This window comes from Colletotrichum destructivum, chromosome 2, assembly GCF_034447905.1.
Source record: "Colletotrichum destructivum chromosome 2, complete sequence".
Classification (NCBI taxonomy): domain Eukaryota; kingdom Fungi; phylum Ascomycota; class Sordariomycetes; order Glomerellales; family Glomerellaceae; genus Colletotrichum; species Colletotrichum destructivum.
This window is the reverse complement of record NC_085897.1, coordinates 5,107,514-5,125,161: the sequence shown is the minus strand read 5'-3', so window position 1 is coordinate 5,125,161 and position 17,648 is coordinate 5,107,514. Positions and strand designations below refer to the sequence as shown.

Below are 17,648 nucleotides of genomic sequence, written 5' to 3'. Positions count from 1 at the left end.
GGCCATGATTGCATGTTGACTTTGAGCTTGAGACTAACAGGTTCAATAAACAAGTGACTTGAAGAAGAAGTGATGTAGTTTGGGATAATCTCCATGCTAAATGTGCCGCCCCATAGTTCGATGCATTGTTGAGTCAATCCTGGCGAGTAGTTGAGCCTTCTATATTCCGGCAACGATGCTTCAAACCGTGCTGTGGCCTCCATTGACGTTGTATAAATCACATCAGCTTCTATAGACGTTCAAAACTTAGTGTTTTTCCAGCAGGAGTAACAATAGCGTCCAGAGTGCTTGTTAATCGTCTATGTGATCAGCAGAGGTGTCAAATAACCAACTTCAAGACATCTCACCGGCAACCTCAAAAGTCTGTCGCAAAACGATGTCCCTTAGTAAGGGTAAACAATGCTACGTCCCTCGCGACAACTTACTGATGGTGTTGCAATATTTCCCATCAGGAAAACCAATAGAGGGCGCCTTTCGACGGCAACGTGCCATACAGGCACAACTGTGTAGCCAGACTTGCCACTGACGCATGTCGCATCAGATTTCCCTCAAAAACCCCGGGGCAGATTCGTCTAGCTAGTGATTTAGACCTAAGGACGCGCCACCCACTTCATCGCTTCTGGCTTACGAGAGGACCCGGAGCCGCAACGGAGCGAACAGGCGGAACCGCAACGCGGAATTTGGGCCACCGGGGTTAGTTTCCGTTGCCCCGGACGCATCATGCATGTTCCCGCGTTTCCCCGCACGCGCTCTGCTCCCAGCCGAACTGACTTGAGGGGCACTGGTGTGGTAAAAACGGCACCGATGGCACTGGCATCAATGGAGTCTCATCGCTGGATCTGTTCGTCTATATCAGTGCTGTGTCTGAATCATTGAACAGAACAAAGCCCTATGTCTTTGATCCGACGGTCAAAAGGCTCCGAGGCACCACAAGAGTCTCAATCCACAAAGCTCTCTCTCCTGGCCCCGGAACCGCTTCTATGCAACCCCCGCCATCTCAAGTGCGGAGAAGCCATGCATTTCACCAGTCTGGGGTAATCCGAGCCGCCAGCGGGTCTGGCATCAAGGCAGAGTTCAAGCTATCCGGCCAAGCAGATCACGCCCATACTTGGCGACAGCAACCCGAAGCTCTGTGATTTGCCCGGAGGCTCGGGTTGTCTCTGGTTTCCCCCGCATCCGCGGCGGGCTTGCGTCGTCCATCAAACTCCACATGTGCGTCAGAAAGCGTTGAGAAGCAAGACGGCACAGCAAGCATTATTATCGGCTGGGCGTGTTTGCCAGAGTTTCGCCCTACCTGCTGCCCCCGATCTATCCCCGGAGGAACCCCTCACGCTTGTTCACAATGAGGTTGTCAGGTGATGTCACGACTCTCAGCTTTCTCGGGGCGGAGGGGGCGGAAAGGGTCCCTCGTGTGACGACGAACGAGAGACGCTTCTTAGTTTCCATAAATGCTGCTTCCTCTCCCTGACCTCCTCGAAGCTATTCCCGAGTCCCAACATCACCCTACCAGCAACCCATTGACACACCATTCGCAAACTCTGATCTCGCCAGCAGACAATTCACGAGACCAAAGCCGCCATGGCAGGAACCTATGCGAAAAGCGAACGGGTCGAGCCCGGCTCGGTCAACCTCCCGCCCCGCGCGTACCCCCCATCGGTACGCTCAACATCCGTCGATGCGGGGGAGGTCGCGGCGAACGTCATCAAGGCCTTCAACGCCGCGCTGAGATCCAAGAACTACAAAGACCTCGCACAGCTCTTCGTCTCCGACGGCTATTGGAGGGACCATCTGGCCCTCTCGTGGGATTTCCGCACGCTGAAGGGGAGAGACAAGATCCAGAGCTTCCTCGGCCAGTCGTGCCGGCTGAGGGAGGTCTTCATCGACACCTCGACGTCTTTCCGGGCGCCGCACTTCGCCCCCGTCGACGCCCACGGGAAGGTGCAGTGTCTGCAGTTCTTTATCAAGGCCAGCACCGATGTCGGGCCGGCCGAGGGCGTGGTGCGGCTGATCGAGTCCGGCGAGAAGTGGGAGATCTTCACCTTCTTCACCGCGCTCCGCGAGTTGAAGGGCCATGAAGAGCCGCTGCGCCATCGGAGGGAGAAGGGGGTAGAACATGTGCGTCAGCGGGAGAGCAAGAACTGGAAGGAGAAGCGGGAGGACAGCATCAACTACGTGGACAGCGAACCTACGGTTGTGATTGTTGGTAAGCTTGCATAACGCCCCTCCCCCCCAAGGTCAGCTTCATGTCATACTCACAGCCATCTAGGCGCCGGCCAAGCCGGCCTCACAGTCGCTGCACGGCTGAAGATGCTCAACATCAACGCGCTCGTCATCGACAAGAACGGCCGGGTGGGCGATAGTTGGCGCAAGCGGTACCACCAGCTCGTGCTGCACGACCCCGTGTGGTACGACCACCTCCCGTACATCAGCTTCCCGGAGCACTGGCCCGTCTTCACGCCCAAGGACAAGATGGCCGAGTTCTTCGAGGCCTACGCGAACCTGCTCGAGCTCAACGTCTGGATGTCGACGACGCTCACGGGGTCGTCCTGGGACGAGGCGAAGCAACAGTGGTCCGTCACGCTCGACCGGCAGAGGCCCGACGGGACTCGGGAGACGCGGACACTGCGGCCGCGGCACGTCATCCAGGCGACGGGCCACTCGGGCAAGATGTTCTTCCCGGACATCAAGGGCATGGACACGTTCCGGGGAGACCGGCTCTGCCACAGCTCCGAGTTCCCCGGCGCGAGGCCGGACTCGAGGGGCAAGAAGGCCGTCGTCGTCGGGTCGTGCAACTCGGGCCACGACATCGCGCAGGACTTTTACGAGAACGGGTACGACGTGACCATGGTGCAGCGCAGCTCGACGTCGGTGGTGTCGTCGAGCTCCATCACGGACATTGGGCTCAAGGGCCTCTACGACGAGGACGCGCCGCCCGTCGACGACGCCGACCTCTGGCTCTGGAGCCTGCCGGCGGAGCTGTTCAAGGCGCTGCAGGTCGGCATGACGCAGCTGCAGAACGCCAACGACGCCGATCTCCTCGCGGGCCTCGACAGGGCCGGGTTCAAGCTGGACATGGGCCCCAGCGGCGGCGGCTTCTTCACCAAGTACTTCCAGCGCGGCGGCGGGTACTACATCGACGTCGGCTGCAGCCAGCTCATCATCGACGGGGCCATCAAGATCAAGGGCGGGCAGGAGATCGCCGAGGTGCTACCCGGGGGCCTACGATTCGCCGACGGGACGGAGCTCGAGGCGGACGAGGTCGTCTTCGCGACGGGGTACCAGAACATGCGGACCGAGGCGCGCGGCATCTTTGGCGACGCCCTGGCGGAGCGGGTCGGTGACGTCTGGGGCTGGGACGACGAGGGCGAGTTCCGGGCCATGTGGCGCGGCTCGGGCCATCCGGGCTTCTGGTTCATGGGCGGCAACCTCGCGCTGTGCCGGTACTTCTCCAAGATGCTCGCGCTGCAGATCAAGGCGAAGGAGGAGGGCATCGACCAGGGGCAACAACGGTCGACGAGGGGGGTCCTGGGGCTGGCGGGCGGTGTTCCCAAGCTGTGATGATGATGATGATGATGATGATTAGGTTATCGTGGTTGTCTCGCCCGTGATGCGGCGTCTTCTGGTTTTTTTTTTTTTTTTTTTGAATCCTGAGTTGAAACTTATCTTCTCGTAATAACTGGGCGACCCGGACCACGTGTGGTTGCCGATCTTGCGTGGATGCTGTGTGGATGCTGCATGGATGTTTCCGGTGAGGGTTGAAGAGTATCCATGGTCACTCGTTGGAGAGGTCAAAGCAACAGATCTGAGAGATTGATCAACCCATCAAAGATGAGCATTGCGTTGTGTTTGTCTAAAAGAACCTTGCTAGGAAGAAACCTGGCTCTACGGAAGTGACTTTTCTTTGATTACGTGTAGTAAGACTTCATCTCGTTTTCTCGTCTGTAAACAGGACCTGGAAAACTTTTGGCTTTGGAGCCGGCGTCTTACTTGAGATGAAAAGTTTCATGAAAACCCTCCCCTGCCAAGAGCCGGGACGATACCGTTCTTCGTAAAGAGACGTCAACCATCGGTGGAACCGCGACTTGCTGATGAACCTGTCACGCCGTCCTCGTGACTGTAGATCTCCAATAGTGTCCTGATCGGCATCAACATTCCGAACTACACCCACGTTGCGCCCTGGACAAGCTCCTCTCTAGGTTGACGACAGCATTCGCAATAGAGGACGATCCGCTTTGGCAGGATGAATCGAGTTTAGACCAGTGGATGGGATGGCCCCCTCCACCCTTACCCTTGTCTACACATTTCAGCTGTGTATTCTTGGCCGCCAAAAGTGCCCGAGAGTGGAGTTGGGTCCGAAAAGCGCCCCCAAGATCTTCTTCTTATTCCTGTCAATCCACGTGTGCGTGATATTATCACAGTGTCTTGGACGTGCCCTGGGCTGTGGACACAGACAGGGGAGTTCGATCACCGCAAGAGCGTTGCCGTCCTGTTAAGGGCCGCCTCACCTTCATTCATTGATTGACCTGGACTCGTCTCATGTGACCTCTCACAGTTGACCGTCATCCGAGTCTTCAAACCGCAAAAAGGTTCAGTCGTCAGCCATGATGCCTTGTCGACCAGCGTTTGGGGAGAGTGAGAGAACACCAAGGAAATTACCACACACCAACGACTTATTACTTTTCATTCGAAAGAAGCTTAATCATCCGGCGAACCGCTCATCCCCATTCCCACCGCCACCCCCCCGCCTACTTTAAGATTCAAACACCTCTTCCCCCTCTTTTTCTGGACTCCCCACCAGAGCCCTCTGTGTCTGGTCACGGCCCTGACAAAGGATGAGATCAGCCGTTTGATTGTGATGTGAGAGCGCGTTTTGCCACCATTGAACTTTGCCGACAGTTTCAACTGTCTTCCCTGAGTGGAACATGTCTCACCCCCCCCCCTGGGAAGACCACCTCGGCACGGCTGTCAGTAATCACCATCAGTCCGTCAAGCCGTGCGGTTCTGCTTCGTGTGGGACTCGCCGAGTTCTCGGTGGCGCGGTACGTGAGTATCCCCCGAAACGTGCACACGTCAACAGAACGAACGTTGGCGCTAATGTGCCACGAAACTCTCGACTCACAGACAATAGAAACGACCGGCCGGTTGGGATTAGACTCGCGACGGCGTAGGACATGAAGCGGGCCAAGGTTTCCAAGGGCCCCAAATGAAGGGTTCCGGGATAATAAGACACCGTCAGGCCAAAACACTCCAAGGACGACGCCTGTCTGTTCATTGGTGTCTCAAACCGGTGACACCCACGCGCGGCCTCTTTGGGACGTTTGTTAGCCTTTCCCATCGACGTTCTTCTTCTGCCGACTAATATTATGTTCGTTGTCTCTTCGACCTCTAATTCCGCGAACCAACGAAGCTATAAACATATCTCTGGCCAGGGTTGAACAAGGTTGCAGCGAGGAGGGGGGGGGAAGGGGGATAAATCCCGAAATCACCCCAGTCAACCGCAGGAGCCGAGAAGTATCTGATGAACAATTGACAAATCCAAAGCCGAGCCAGACCATCACTTCGACTGTCCAAGTCAGGGGGGAAACACGTTTCTATGTTCTGCAGGATACACACAAACGCATTGCTCCCTCCCCCCGGCGAGCATGTGGTGATCTGTAACCTGGATGAGACTGCAGACGCCTCCCGCTGGCAGCGCTCTCGATTCTCGTCCTCCTGGCTGTTCTTGGCGGCACGCAACTCGGCTCCCCGGATTGCCCGTTGAAGCCCCCTTGCGCTGGCCGATCCCTGCCGGAGGAGGCCATCGGGGCCTCCATTGCTGAGCCTCCCCCCCCTCCCCCCCCCCCCCCCCCTCTCCACCCCACGAAAGATTCGTGGGTCGTAAACTAGACGGCTAGTGTCTCTCAGCCTCTATTGCGACGTTCGGGCGCACCCATGTAAACAGAGGGGACCCGACGCATCCACGTCTTCTAATGGCGTAGATGTATGTTGGGGATCAGTTGTTCTGGAGCAGCATGGGTCTTTTACCTAGCAAGGGTCAGTCAACGGGCTCTGAAGAGATAAGTACATCAAGAGGTACGCGCAAAGTCTTCAGCCTGGACGGTTCTCTTGCTTCGGGACTCTTTCCGTCTTTTGTCTTTTTCTGGACCAAGGATATAAACGACCATTCTTTCATGTTTTGGGGAGCCTCTCGACAGCATGTCGGCAGCAGACGTCTACCACCGCAGACAACTCGATCCGATACAGGGAGTCCAGAATCTGGCCGTCGCCGGCGATGTCGACCGTTCGCGGGACGGCGAGTCTCGCTTCGCGGAGATCCTCGCGATGCTCATCGTCGGCTCGGTCCTGTCGACGGCGGCCGTGGCTCTACGAGCTTTCACGAGGATGAGGATGCTCCGCACGTTCGGCCTGGATGATACCGTCATGGTGGTGGCACAGGTAGGTGATCTACTCGCAGCGCGCTGGCCTGGGAAACCATGCTCACCGTGGCCTTTCGACTAGATTCTGGTGATTGGAGCTGCGGTCGCCATCGGGCTTGGTAAGTGCTCTGCAGAGTGGAAGACGCGGGATGGTCTAACTGACGGTGTAAAGAAACTCGGTATGGGCTCGGCAAACATTCATGGGTCCAGCCGCCGGAGGACTACGTCCCGTATATGAAGGTATCGCCGTGAATCACATACAGTCACTCTCCAGGAGTCTGATCTCTAGCTAACGGCCCCCCTCCCTTCCAGTCCTTCTACGCCTCGATCGTCCTGTACAACATCGCTACGACCGTCTTCAAGCTCTCCATCCTCCTGCAGTACCGCCGGATCTTTTCCAGTGACTGGATGCAGAGGCTGACGACGTGGGGCCTCGTCTTCATGTCCGCCTGGACCGTCATGCTCTGCTTCCTGCTCCCGCTCATGTGCGTGCCCGTCGCGGCCTTCTGGGACGAGTCGGTCGAGGGCCGCTGCATCGACCTCCTCACCAGCTGGTACGTCATGGCCGGAGTCAATCTTGTGGCCGACTTCGTCATGTTCAGCATGCCGATCCCCGTCATCAACTCGCTCCAGCTGCCCCGGCGGCAGAAGCGGATGCTGTTCTTTGTCTTTGGTCTCGGATTTCTGTGAGTACTACTACCCCTCCCAGGAGTGCCCTTCTCTGAATGGAAAGATGTTGTAAAAGTGTTAAAGATCCTAACCTGACGTCCAATTAACAGCACATGCATCATCTCCGTCTACCGGCTACAAACGCTCCGCGTCGCAGCCCACACCGAGGACCCTTACTGGGACAACGTTGACGCCGCCACGTGGTCGTTCCTCGAGGTCACCATCGGCATCCTGGCGGCCTGCCTGCCGACGCTGCGCCCGATCTTCGTGACGCTTCTGCCGCGCCTTTTCAACGGGTCGTCGTTCCACGCCAAGAGCGGCAGCGGGAGACCCTCACGATACGGTAACAACAACAACAACAACGACAACAATAACAACAACCCCTACGGAAGCCGCTACGGCCACGCCAGCGAGGGGAACACGATGGTCGGGATCATGAGCGCGCTGGGACGGCACCGGCCGCCGAGCAGCACGGAGGGACTGAACCGCCAAGCGGGCGGGGACGAGGTGGAAATCTCGGGGCCCGAGACGGAAAGGTCGGTTGAGTATACGGTCAGTGTCAGTACCGGGACCTCTGACAAGTTGTCTCGCGCAACGAGTCCAAGGGGTAGCGAGGACGACGAGGAGGCTGTCGGGGGGCATATCCGGACGACGACGGTGGTTACACAACAAGTCACTTTCGGGGGTACGAAACGGGGGGGCAACGCAGGTATAGAATAATATCATTTTTCGCCCCCTTTCTTTTTGGGTAGTTTCAAATTCAGTGGTGGTGTTCCATTCGAGCCCCAAATGTGTTTGACACTGAGGACGGTGGGATTCAGATGCGAGGGGGACTTTTCATGTTGTCGATCTGTCTCGGCCGGAATGTCGCCGGATGATTCTGTTCTCACTTGTTCTGTGTCTAGGTAAGCAGAGCTTCTTCTAGAACGCAACATTTTTCACTGGGTATGGTCTGGACTTTGAACATCAATCAATGCTTCATACAATCAGGAGACTTGCTATACAAGTGCTTAGGGCGGGTTCCCACGTAAGAGATTTCATACACCTTCGCAACAGGACTGTAAGGACGCATGTTGGAAAGAGTGCGGTCAGCATGAGCACTTGTATACTGTTACAGGGTGTTTACGTCAACTTTTTTTTAATTATTACGTCAAGGGGAAGTATTCTACTCAGCATTCTCTAGTCTACCAAATACTCTTCTAGCACACTCCGCGGCTCGACGTACTTCCCCAGAGGCGTGTACTCCAGATCGTACCCAAAGGCCTTTGGCCCGCCAATATCCAGCCCGGCCTGCGTCTCGGTCCACCGCGGCGAGCAGGTGATGCCGACTACCGTGACGCGGTACCCGTACTTGAACTCGGGCACCCCGAGAGCCCTGCCGGACTCGTTGTCCAGAACCGAGATCAGATCCGGCACGGCGGCCAGGACCTCGATCTTGCCTTTCTCGTCGGTGTGCTCGGCAAGAATGTTCTCGTTCTTGAAGGGTATCTTCAGCGTCCCGCCCCGGGCGACGGCGGCGGCGGCCTTTCCTTTGTCCCTCGCGGCCTCGTCCTCGTCCTCATCGCCGGCCTCGAGGGCGGCGATGTGCACCTCGCCGTACGAGTGGCCCTTGAACAGCCGCCTCTCGACCCTCACGATCTTGCCCCGGAACAGCACCTTGGCAGCCTCGGGACCGCCAGCCTCGCGGATGATGGACTCGGCCACGGTGCTCATGGTGTTGGTCGCCCGGCAGACGGCGATACAGCGCCCGATGCGCCACGCGAGCGAGACGGTGTTGAGCACGCCGAACCGCCTGACCCGGTCGCTGGTCGTGGGCTTTGCGGCCATGCCGACGCGCGAGCCCATCTCGGAGCACGAGGCGCGCAGGGCGCGGTCGACGATCTCGTCGTTGGGGGCCCTCGTCATGACGATCGTCTTGCCGTCGCCCGAGTCGATGGCGCAGGGGACCAGCTCCAGGGGCGCGTGCACCGCGAGCGTCGTCTGCCAGTACGTCGGGTACGCCCTCCCCATCCAGTCGCCGTCGATGATGGGGGTGTCGAAGAACCGGGACGAGCCGACGAGGAAGGGCTCGAGACCGTTGGCGCCGCCGATCTCGAGGCCCATGACGGCGTCAAAGGTGTCGTGGCGGAGGTACTCCATCAGCGCCCTGAAGGCGTCGACCGTCTCGGTGGACTGCAGACGCTCGATGGACACGGCCGGAGAGCCCATGTGGCCTAGGAGAGAGTCCAGTGAGTAAGTACAAAGCAATATCAGGACTGATGTGTTAAACAGACACAAAAGTCTTGAGAGGCAAAAGACTCACCGCCCCAGTATATTACATCGTCGTCTCGCAGCGAAGACGCCCCGATGACACGCATCTTGTATCCTTCCCGGAGCATGTTCCGCAGCTGGATCTTGGAGGCCGCCGGGCTTCCTCCTCCGGCGCACCCGAGGACGTAGCAGCCGTCGGCCAGATATTCCAAGTCCGTCTCGCTGATGCGCCACTCGGGAACACCGCTGGCGGCGTCTCGGATAACGGTGGGCTTATACGCCACCGGGTCGACCTTCTCGTCATCCTGGACATCCCGGGTCAGGTCTTTGCTCGCCTCCGTGTGGTCTTCGTCCTCGTCCTCGCCCTCTTCGTCTGCCTCAAAGGCGTCTTCGAGCTTGGCGTGGAGATCGACGTCGCCGACGGCCTTGACGAGGGTCCGGATCTGGTTGCTGACATACTGCAGCGGCATCGTCTCGATCTCGGCGATCTTGATGCTCTCCGGGACGGCGCCGGCGGCAACGGCTCTCTCGATGGCCATCTTCTTGGCCTTATCGATCGCCTGGCTCTCCGTCTGGTGGGTGGTGCCCTGCACGATATCTACAGCGCCGCATACACGTGCGATGGCCGCGCCGACTGCGTTCGCAACGTCGTGGAACGGCGGCCGGATGAGCTTGGAGGCCCCCTTGAGGCGCTCGGGGGACAAGATGGCGCCTCCTCCGACGAGGAGGACCGGGACGGGATCGGGAGACGTCTTGATGACATCGACGGCACCCTCCAGCAGTGCCTGTATCCGCGATAGTGCCTCGTGGACGAAGCGCGGCCCCAGCTCCTTGGCCTTCCCCGTATCACCGATATCCGCCATGCCGGCTGCCACCGCGATGTCTGTTGTCGTGCAGACATCGCCCCCGAAGACGAGGCCGCGGGTGACGAGCTCCAACCCGACAGACTCGGGGCCGACTTTGACTTTCTCGCCCACGGTCCTCACGACGGAACCCCCGCCGAGTCCGACGGAGTGAAGATGCGGCATGGAGTAGTTCACCCTGACGCCGGCCACCGTGACGTACGCCGACGCCTGGCGCGGCATGCCCGAGGGGAGCAGGACGCCGACATCGGACGTCGTGCCGCCGATGTCGACGACGATGGCGGAGCTGTCGGCGCCCGAGTCCAGCCCGGCGAGGTACGCGGCGCCCCTCATCGAGTTGGTCGGCCCGCTCGAGAAGGTCCGGATGGGCATCCGAGCCGCCGCCGCCGCGTCGAGGATCGTGCCGTCGTTCTGCGTCAGGAACAGCGGGCACTCGAGGCCGAGCCGCCTTGTGGCGAGCCGGAACCGTCCCACCGTCCTCCGCGCGTAGCGCAGGATCGCGCCGTTGAGGATGGCCGCGTTCTCCCTCTCGACGAAGCCGATGCTCGCGCTGGCCTCGCGGCTGCAGACGGCGTCGACGCCGGGCACCTCGCGCAGCACGATGTCGCGGACCTGCTCCTCCTGGCCGAACGCCTCGTCGATGGGCGAGTACACGCCGGCCACCACGACGGCGCCGACATCGCCCCGCTCCCTGATCTTGCGGCACTCGGCCACGACCTGGGCCTCGACGACGGGCGCCTCCTGCGACCCGTCGACGTGCAGCCCGCCGTCGACGACGCCGACGTGCGACCGGATGGCGGCGGCGAGGTCCGGCGGGAACTCGGCGAACGCCGGGACCTCCCGGAGGAACGACTTGCTGAGGCGGAGGACGGCGACGCGCTGCAAGCGGCGGGCGTCGCGCTCGATGACGGCGTTGATGAAGTGCGTCGTGCCGATGGTGACGCTGGCGATGCGGCCCGGGGCCGCGTCGAGGCCGGATGCGGCGAGGACGGCGCGGACGGCGCTCTCGATGCCGGCGCTCGCGTCCGGGGTTGTCGGGGTCTTGAAGTGGGCGAGCACGCCGCGGTTGGCAGTGTGTTGGAGGCTCAGGTCGATGGCGACGGCGTCCGTGTTTGTTCCTTTTTTTTTTGTCTGGGTGTTAGCTGGGTCTCTCCCCTGAGTGGGTTTATGGATGTGAATATGAGGGATGGTGATAGAGAGGCATGGTGATGGCATGGAACAGACTCGACTCACCTCCAACATCAACCCCGATGCGGACTGTTCTACGTGACGGAGGCATTTCTCCCATGATGTCTATGAATCACTTGACACTGACTGCTCTTTGCTGATTTCTCGAGACGGGTATATGTCCTCAAACAGAACACAGTGATTCAAATAGCAGGGTACCGTATACGCACGCACACTTGACCTTGACATGACGACCTCGTTGTGAATAACCCCGAATCGGAATTGCGCGAGTTGTTAACAGGAGCTACCACCACTTTGTTGGAGATCGTTTCTCCTTACTGGTCCGTTGGGCTGGCCCATTGATAGACTGGGCGGATAAAGCGGTTAAAAAAGCCAGAAGCCTGGGTCAACTCCTTCAAGTGCCAGGGTCCGTCCGGTCTCCGCGTAGGCAGCCGATCTTCTTGGAGCAGAAGACGAGATAGCCAAGCCAAACGAGCAGGTACAAGCGCGAAGCTTCTCCAACTCGTACCTGTATTTGGCTGAATGCCATCGACCTGACTCTCGACCCGACTCTGTATGTATTCTTCCCCCCAGATGCCGACTGTGAGGTTGCGGGGTAGACTTGGATCCCCCTGGATGAGCGATGTTTGTGTCACTGGTGATGCCCAATCTCTCTCTCTCTCTCTCTCTCTCTCTCTCTCTCTCTCTCTCTGTCTCTCTCTCTCTCTCTGTCTCTCTCTCTCTCTCTCTCTCTCTCTCCCTCTCTCCCTCTCTCGTCCGGTCTTATCATGACTGCCTTTCTCCACCGGCCGGCCGAACTCTGATAAGCGTTTCCCGCCGTATGCCCGTCTATCGAATCGGTTGGGGTCTTTGACCCCAATGATAAGAGGTATTGGTTTCCCACTGAAGAATGTCCGCGGGGTCTATCGGGTCTATCAGTGGAGGGGAGAGGGCCGGCCATTGAGTGAAGCAGAGTTGATTCCATGGTCTGCCAACCTACCTACCTACCTTTGCCTTTTGCCACAAGTGAGCGTCCGATGCAACGTTTCCTGAGCAACAGCAAGGCCGAAATAGAATATTACCCAGCGTGCGGTGTTACCGGGGAAAGCATTTCATTTTCTGTCTCCCTCCGCGAGCAGGATTCATTAAGACAAAAGCCCCCCCGTCCCATCTCCTTGTTGGTCATCCCCGGAGCCATGAAGAAGACTCCCAGGCCTTGCACCACGAACCTATCAACTCTTCGTCTGTCGTCATCATCATGAGTCTCGGCGAGGTCGCCCGGTCGCTGCGGCTGCCCGACAGCGACGTGGCCGAGTCCAACGTCTGGATCAACGACGACATCCGGCCCATGCCCCCGAGCCGCCGCCGCTGGACGACGTCGACCTTTATCTCCTTTTGGTTGACGAACCAAGTGGCCAGTAAGCAGACACCGGCTTGAATAGCTAAATACCGTGGCGTCCAAACTGTCAAAGATGTCCATATCCACCATCCATCAGCTGACTTACACCAAATAGTCTCCAACTGGCAGCTGGGCGCTTCTCTCGTGGCGGTCGGCCTCTCGGTCTGGCAGAGCGTCATCGCCATCATCATCGGCAAGATCATCATCGCCCTCGTTGCCATCGCCAACGGCATGGTCGGCGCCGAGTGGCACATTGGCTTCCCCGTCGTCTCCCGTTACATCTGGGGCGTCTACGGACAGTACCTCATCCTGATCCAGAGGATCTTCCTCAGCCTGGTCTGGTTCGCCGTGCAATCGTGGACCGGTGGCTTGACGGTGGTCAACTGGTGAGCACACCCCCCCCACGAGCTCAGATATATAATCATCTGGGAGACCCTCCCTTCCCTCCAAGACACTTCCAACTGCACTTTGAGACTCGACGCTGACTTGTCTTATTAGTCTGTCCGCCATCTTCCCGTCCTTCGAGTCTCTGGGCAACGTCTTCCCCGAGTCTTCCCACCTGACGACAAAAGACTTCATCGGCTGGATCATCTTCAACATCCTCCTCATCCCCATCCTCTACATCAGACCGGAACGCATCCAGAAGGTGCTCCTCGCCTTCAACATCATCTCCTCCGTCACCCTCATCTCCATCATGATCTGGGCCCTCGCCACCGCAGGCGAACCCGGCTCGCTCGTCCGGCAGGGGTCCAAGTCCATGTCCTCCAGCGAGCTCGGCTGGCAGATCGTCCACGGCATCACCACCGTCATCGGCAGCATCGCCGTCGGCCTCACCAACCAGCCCGACTACTGCCGCTTCGCCCGCCGTCCCGGCGACCAGATCTTCGGCCAGTGGTTCAGCATCATCTTCTTCGGCGCCGTCTTCCCGACCTTTGGCTGCCTCGCCGCTTCCGCCACCGGCGTCATCTACGGCCAGCCCATCTGGAACCCGCCCCTGATCGTCCAGGCCTGGCTCGATACCGACTACAACGCCAAGAGCCGCGCCGGCGCCTTCTTCGCCGGCCTCGGCCTCCTCTGCATCCAGCTCAGCATCAACTCGATCGACAACGCCTTCTCCGCCGGCATGGACCTCGCCGGCCTGTTCTGCCGCTACGTCAACATCCGCCGCGGCGCCTACGTCGGCCTCGTGCTGAGCATCGCCCTCTGCCCGTGGGAGCTCCTCTCGTCCGCCAGCGTCTTCATCAGCGTCCTGTCGGCCTACAGCGTCTTCTTGGGCCCCGTCATCGGCATCCAGATCTGCGACTACTTCGTCATCCGCCGCCGCAGGATCAAGCTGTCCGACCTGTACCACCCGCGACCCGACGGCTCGTTCTACTACTGGAGGGGCTTCAACCCGCGCGCCTTCGTCGCCTGGGTCTGCGGCTTCGCGACGCAGCTTCCCGGGTTCGCGGCGAGCGTCACGCCCGACAGCGTCAAGGTCGGCGCGGCGTGGATCAACCTGTACTACCTCGCCTTTCCTCTCGGCTTCGCCATCTCGTTCCTGCTGCACCTGGGTCTCAACACGGTCTGGCCGCCCCAAGAGGCCGGTGCGGTTGACGAGGTGGACTACTATGCGACCTTTACCAATACCGAGGCGAGAAAGTTGGGGGTCCTGCCGCTGGGGTCGGAGATTATTGAGGGCCCGCAAAAGGGGATTGATACGAGGACCGCTGAGAAAGGTCCTCGGATATGGCTCAGGTCCCTGTTGAAATGAGTGTTTGTAGGGTTCGGTCTTAGATACTGAGCCATCTTTGTTGCTTCAACGTTGCGTTGCCAATTTTATGTATCTTGATACCATTGAGGTAGCATAACTTATTGGGACATGCTGAATTAGTCTTGCCTGTACTAGAGGTGAGGCCGAGTTCAAGCTCAAGGCCCTCTCTTTGCTGCCATGAAGTTTCAAGATAATGTTGTGCACTTGCTAAAGCCCTGAGCACTGATGGATTAGATAGAAATAATTGCTACATGTTATCACTCCATGGAATATTATGTCCCACAACGCAAGACCCGGGAAACATATACTAACTACTCCAAGGGTAGTCAAAACTGATTGTGCAATGGATACAAGGCTGTAAGACTGGCTAATGAATGTAGTCGAGCCATCCCGACACTGTTTTCCGACCATTTCAAAGGTGTAGCAGATCAATACGATCAATATCAATAGAGGATGAGGGGCATAAAACAGTGGTCTAGGTAAAACACACAGCAAACGGTTTCTCAATAAGACCAAGGCATACTCAAACCCCATCGCTTGTTAGATCGAAACACATTTTGTGATTTAAGGACTAAACTGGTCGCTAACAAATGAAAGAAAGGGTATCAGCGGCTTCGTTCCGAATCATTGATTATAATCTCGCCAATCAGTGATATCCTTCGCTACAGTAAGAGCAGTGTCCTCACATGAGAGGATTACCATACGTCCGAGAGGCGAGGAAGAAATAATGGTTGGTATTCCAAAGTATCACGTCACGCTCAAACAAACATCCCCTTTGTCTGAAAGAGGACGCAAAGAAAAATAAAAATGAAAAAGGAGAAGAAAACGAAGACGCACATCCTGTCAGATCTTGCCCAGAACTCTTTGGACAAACGACTTCTTCCTTGGTCTCGGCGGCGGCTGGTTGATGGACCGCACCTGTCGCAGCAGTCCGAGGAGCGTAGCAACAGCCAGCGCCTCCGCCTCGTCGTCGAGGTTCTCCGAGAGCAGCAGGACTCCCTCGCTGTAGTCCTTCGGCAGGGCGAACCCGACGCCGATGTGGTGGTAGATGGCGTGGATGAGCGGCTCGCCGGCCTCCGCGGCGGCATCCTCCTCGGCCGTGTCGACGAGCGTGTAGCGCAGGGGACCATGCTCCGTCGGCCGGATCTGCCATTCGAGGTTCGAGGGCGTCAGTCCCGTGGCGGCGGCGGCGGCGGCGGCGTCGTCGTCAGCATCGTCCTGTGACGTGTGCGAGATGGTGAACCACGGGTGCCGGACTGGCGGCGCGGCCGCGTGCATCTTCCTGTCCGGGATGGGGAAGGAGTTGGCAACGACGAGCTGCATGGTCTGCGTCGGGTCGAGCGAGGCGACGCGAAAGTCGCCGTTGCCTTCGCGAGGCAGATGCCTGTGATGCATGTCAGCTCTGTCTGTTTACCCTGAAGATCTAGGTCGACCGTGCAATATGCTCAACAGACTTACATGCTGACCATCGGCCCGTTATGCGTCGGGACTCTCCTTTCAACCATCACCTCGTCCTCGGCAGCGCCGCTCCCAAAGTTGACGAGATAGCGGACCTCCCCGTCGGTGCCGTCCCCGTTCGGCCTCTTCATCATGGACAGGTTCAGCTTGTAGCGGCTGCCCCCGACGAATTCTCCCTTGACGGCCTTGGCGTAATTCTCCGAGACGTCGTACAGCGGCAGATGGGCGGTGACGTCCTTGTGCTTCGGGACGTAGACGACGCGGGAGAGGTGCGCCGGGGTGGGCGAGAGGCGACGCCCGAGCCTCTGGTCGAGCTCCGAGTTGAAGGCCTCGGCGAGCTGGACGTGGTGGTAGTTTCCGTAGGCCGGGAGGGCGGCCATGTTTGGGATGGACGGCGCAAGCAGGAGAGCCGAAGTGAGCATCGGACTGGCCCCAAGCAACGACAGGACTTGGAACTGTGAAGAGAAGGAGACTGGGATTCCAGAAGAGAAGAGGACGGGTTTTGAGATCGGTATGGATGGATGCAGCGACTACTTATCAGAAGAGTTGCGGCTAGATCCGATAACGCTATGATAACAATATCACCTGATGAATATCACATCAGGACGAGGGCAGTGGTAGAAATAGCAGGATTACAATTTCCGAAATATGATACCTGATGTTGCCCTTTGGTTGCTTAGCAGATGCACAGGCATCAGAGCGAAGGCATCACCATCAATATGTGGTGCTTGACCGAAAGGAAGAGAGGGGAAATCCCCCCCACGAGGGATGAGTCTTCACCGTACACCAATTTCTAATCCAAAAAATTTCGAGTACTGTGAAGGGGGGGATGGAAGGGGATGTCAAGACATGTGACGTCGAGATGCAGCTAACCCGGATGCCGTAACAAGCCATCTTCCATGCTTGCTTCTTATGTAAGAGCCAACAAGTGTGTTAGCCGGCCATGGTTCCAACCGGATTGGATGGCGGCGTCGCTCCAGGGTCAAATGATGGGGATGGGATGGGATGGGGTGGGATCGCCGGCAGTCAGTTAGTCTTACACTACCACCCGGAAGACAGACAAGCCGTGGCACTGGACGAGAGAGAGGACGGACTTGATTCGCCCGTCAAAAATGGATTCCGTCACTCAACGAATGGCGTTGTTGACATGGCTTCTCTTCCATCACCAGTCACATACATACATTACGAGATGCCTGTAATCACCGAGACAACCAGTCCCGGCGCCGGCTCCGCATCGTTCCGCAAGACTCCGCGCCTGGCTGTTGGGTGAAGACGGGGCAGTGCTCTAAGATGGTAGAGACGGCGACATCTTTGTGGCTTGGTTACCTAACAGAAGCCCGCGGCAATTATATTCCGTCGTGTAAGTAGGTGTTCTTGGGTGTCGACAGGCCCCCAACCTCCCCCCATCTTTGGAGACCTCGTCTACCTGCGCGAGCTATTGCTTCTTTAGGAAACAGTCCCAGCGCCAGTATAATGCAAGTCAGACCCTCGCCAGTCCTGGGCATCGTCAACTCGGCCTCGCAGTTCCGCCGAACAGTAACTGAGATCTGGTCCTTGCTCTTGTTGCCTTGGACATTTCCATCCTGCGATTGAAATGTCTTTAGGATCGGGCGGAAATCAAATCCCGTCTTCTCGCTCGTTCATTGTCATGATGAGACGACCTTGTTACGTAC

The 17,648-nt window shown here is 58.2% G+C and overlaps 5 protein-coding genes across 5 annotated transcripts; 3 read left to right on the top strand and 2 right to left on the bottom strand.

Annotated features, from left to right (window-relative positions):
- Positions 1-1,448: 1,448 nt before the first annotated feature.
- On the top strand, positions 1,449-3,558 carry CDEST_03766 (Putative FAD/NAD(P)-binding domain superfamily; the record flags this gene model as incomplete). Its single annotated transcript, XM_062919925.1, has 2 exons — positions 1,449-2,203; positions 2,267-3,558. The coding sequence occupies exons 1-2, from the start codon at positions 1,579-1,581 to the stop codon at positions 3,556-3,558; spliced, it is 1,917 nt and encodes a 638-aa protein (XP_062775976.1). The 5' UTR covers positions 1,449-1,578.
- A 2,573-nt stretch (positions 3,559-6,131) lies between these two features.
- Positions 6,132-7,805, top strand: CDEST_03765 (uncharacterized protein; the record flags this gene model as incomplete). The annotated part of the gene is made up of 5 exons (XM_062919924.1): positions 6,132-6,435; positions 6,499-6,535; positions 6,589-6,656; positions 6,729-7,102; positions 7,196-7,805. Exons 1-5 carry the CDS (start codon positions 6,196-6,198, stop codon positions 7,803-7,805), a joined length of 1,329 nt encoding a protein of 442 aa, XP_062775975.1. The 5' UTR covers positions 6,132-6,195.
- Positions 7,806-8,264: 459 nt separating this feature from the next.
- CDEST_03764 (Putative hydantoinase A/oxoprolinase, hydantoinase/oxoprolinase, ATPase, nucleotide binding protein) lies at positions 8,265-11,477 on the bottom strand (the record flags this gene model as incomplete). The annotated part of the gene is made up of 3 exons (XM_062919923.1): positions 8,265-9,298; positions 9,388-11,316; positions 11,432-11,477. The coding sequence occupies 3 exons, from the start codon at positions 11,475-11,477 to the stop codon at positions 8,265-8,267; spliced, it is 3,009 nt and encodes a 1,002-aa protein (XP_062775974.1).
- A 640-nt stretch (positions 11,478-12,117) lies between these two features.
- CDEST_03763 (Putative purine-cytosine permease, uracil/uridine/allantoin permease) lies at positions 12,118-14,735 on the top strand. The gene is made up of 3 exons (XM_062919922.1): positions 12,118-12,783; positions 12,880-13,150; positions 13,263-14,735. Exons 1-3 carry the CDS (start codon positions 12,624-12,626, stop codon positions 14,515-14,517), a joined length of 1,686 nt encoding a protein of 561 aa, XP_062775973.1. The 5' UTR covers positions 12,118-12,623; the 3' UTR covers positions 14,518-14,735.
- Positions 14,736-14,764: 29 nt separating this feature from the next.
- Positions 14,765-16,741, bottom strand: CDEST_03762 (uncharacterized protein). Its single transcript, XM_062919921.1, has 2 exons — positions 15,976-16,741; positions 14,765-15,901 (listed from the first exon to the last, which is right to left on the bottom strand). The coding sequence occupies exons 1-2, from the start codon at positions 16,395-16,397 to the stop codon at positions 15,361-15,363; spliced, it is 963 nt and encodes a 320-aa protein (XP_062775972.1). The 5' UTR covers positions 16,398-16,741; the 3' UTR covers positions 14,765-15,360.
- Between the last annotated feature and the right edge of the window lie 907 nt (positions 16,742-17,648).

Coding starts and splice junctions, on each gene's coding strand:
- CDEST_03763 (XM_062919922.1), top strand. CDS start 12,624: ATGAGTCTCGGCGAGGTCGCCCGGTCGCTGCGGCTGCCCGACAGCGAC. Junction 12,784..12,879: donor GTTGACGAACCAAGTGGCCA/GTAAGCAGACAC, acceptor TACACCAAATAG/TCTCCAACTGGCAGCTGGGC. Junction 13,151..13,262: donor GGCTTGACGGTGGTCAACTG/GTGAGCACACCC, acceptor TTGTCTTATTAG/TCTGTCCGCCATCTTCCCGT.
- CDEST_03762 (XM_062919921.1), bottom strand. CDS start 16,397: ATGCTCACTTCGGCTCTCCTGCTTGCGCCGTCCATCCCAAACATGGCC. Junction 15,902..15,975: donor AACGGGCCGATGGTCAGCAT/GTAAGTCTGTTG, acceptor CATGCATCACAG/GCATCTGCCTCGCGAAGGCA.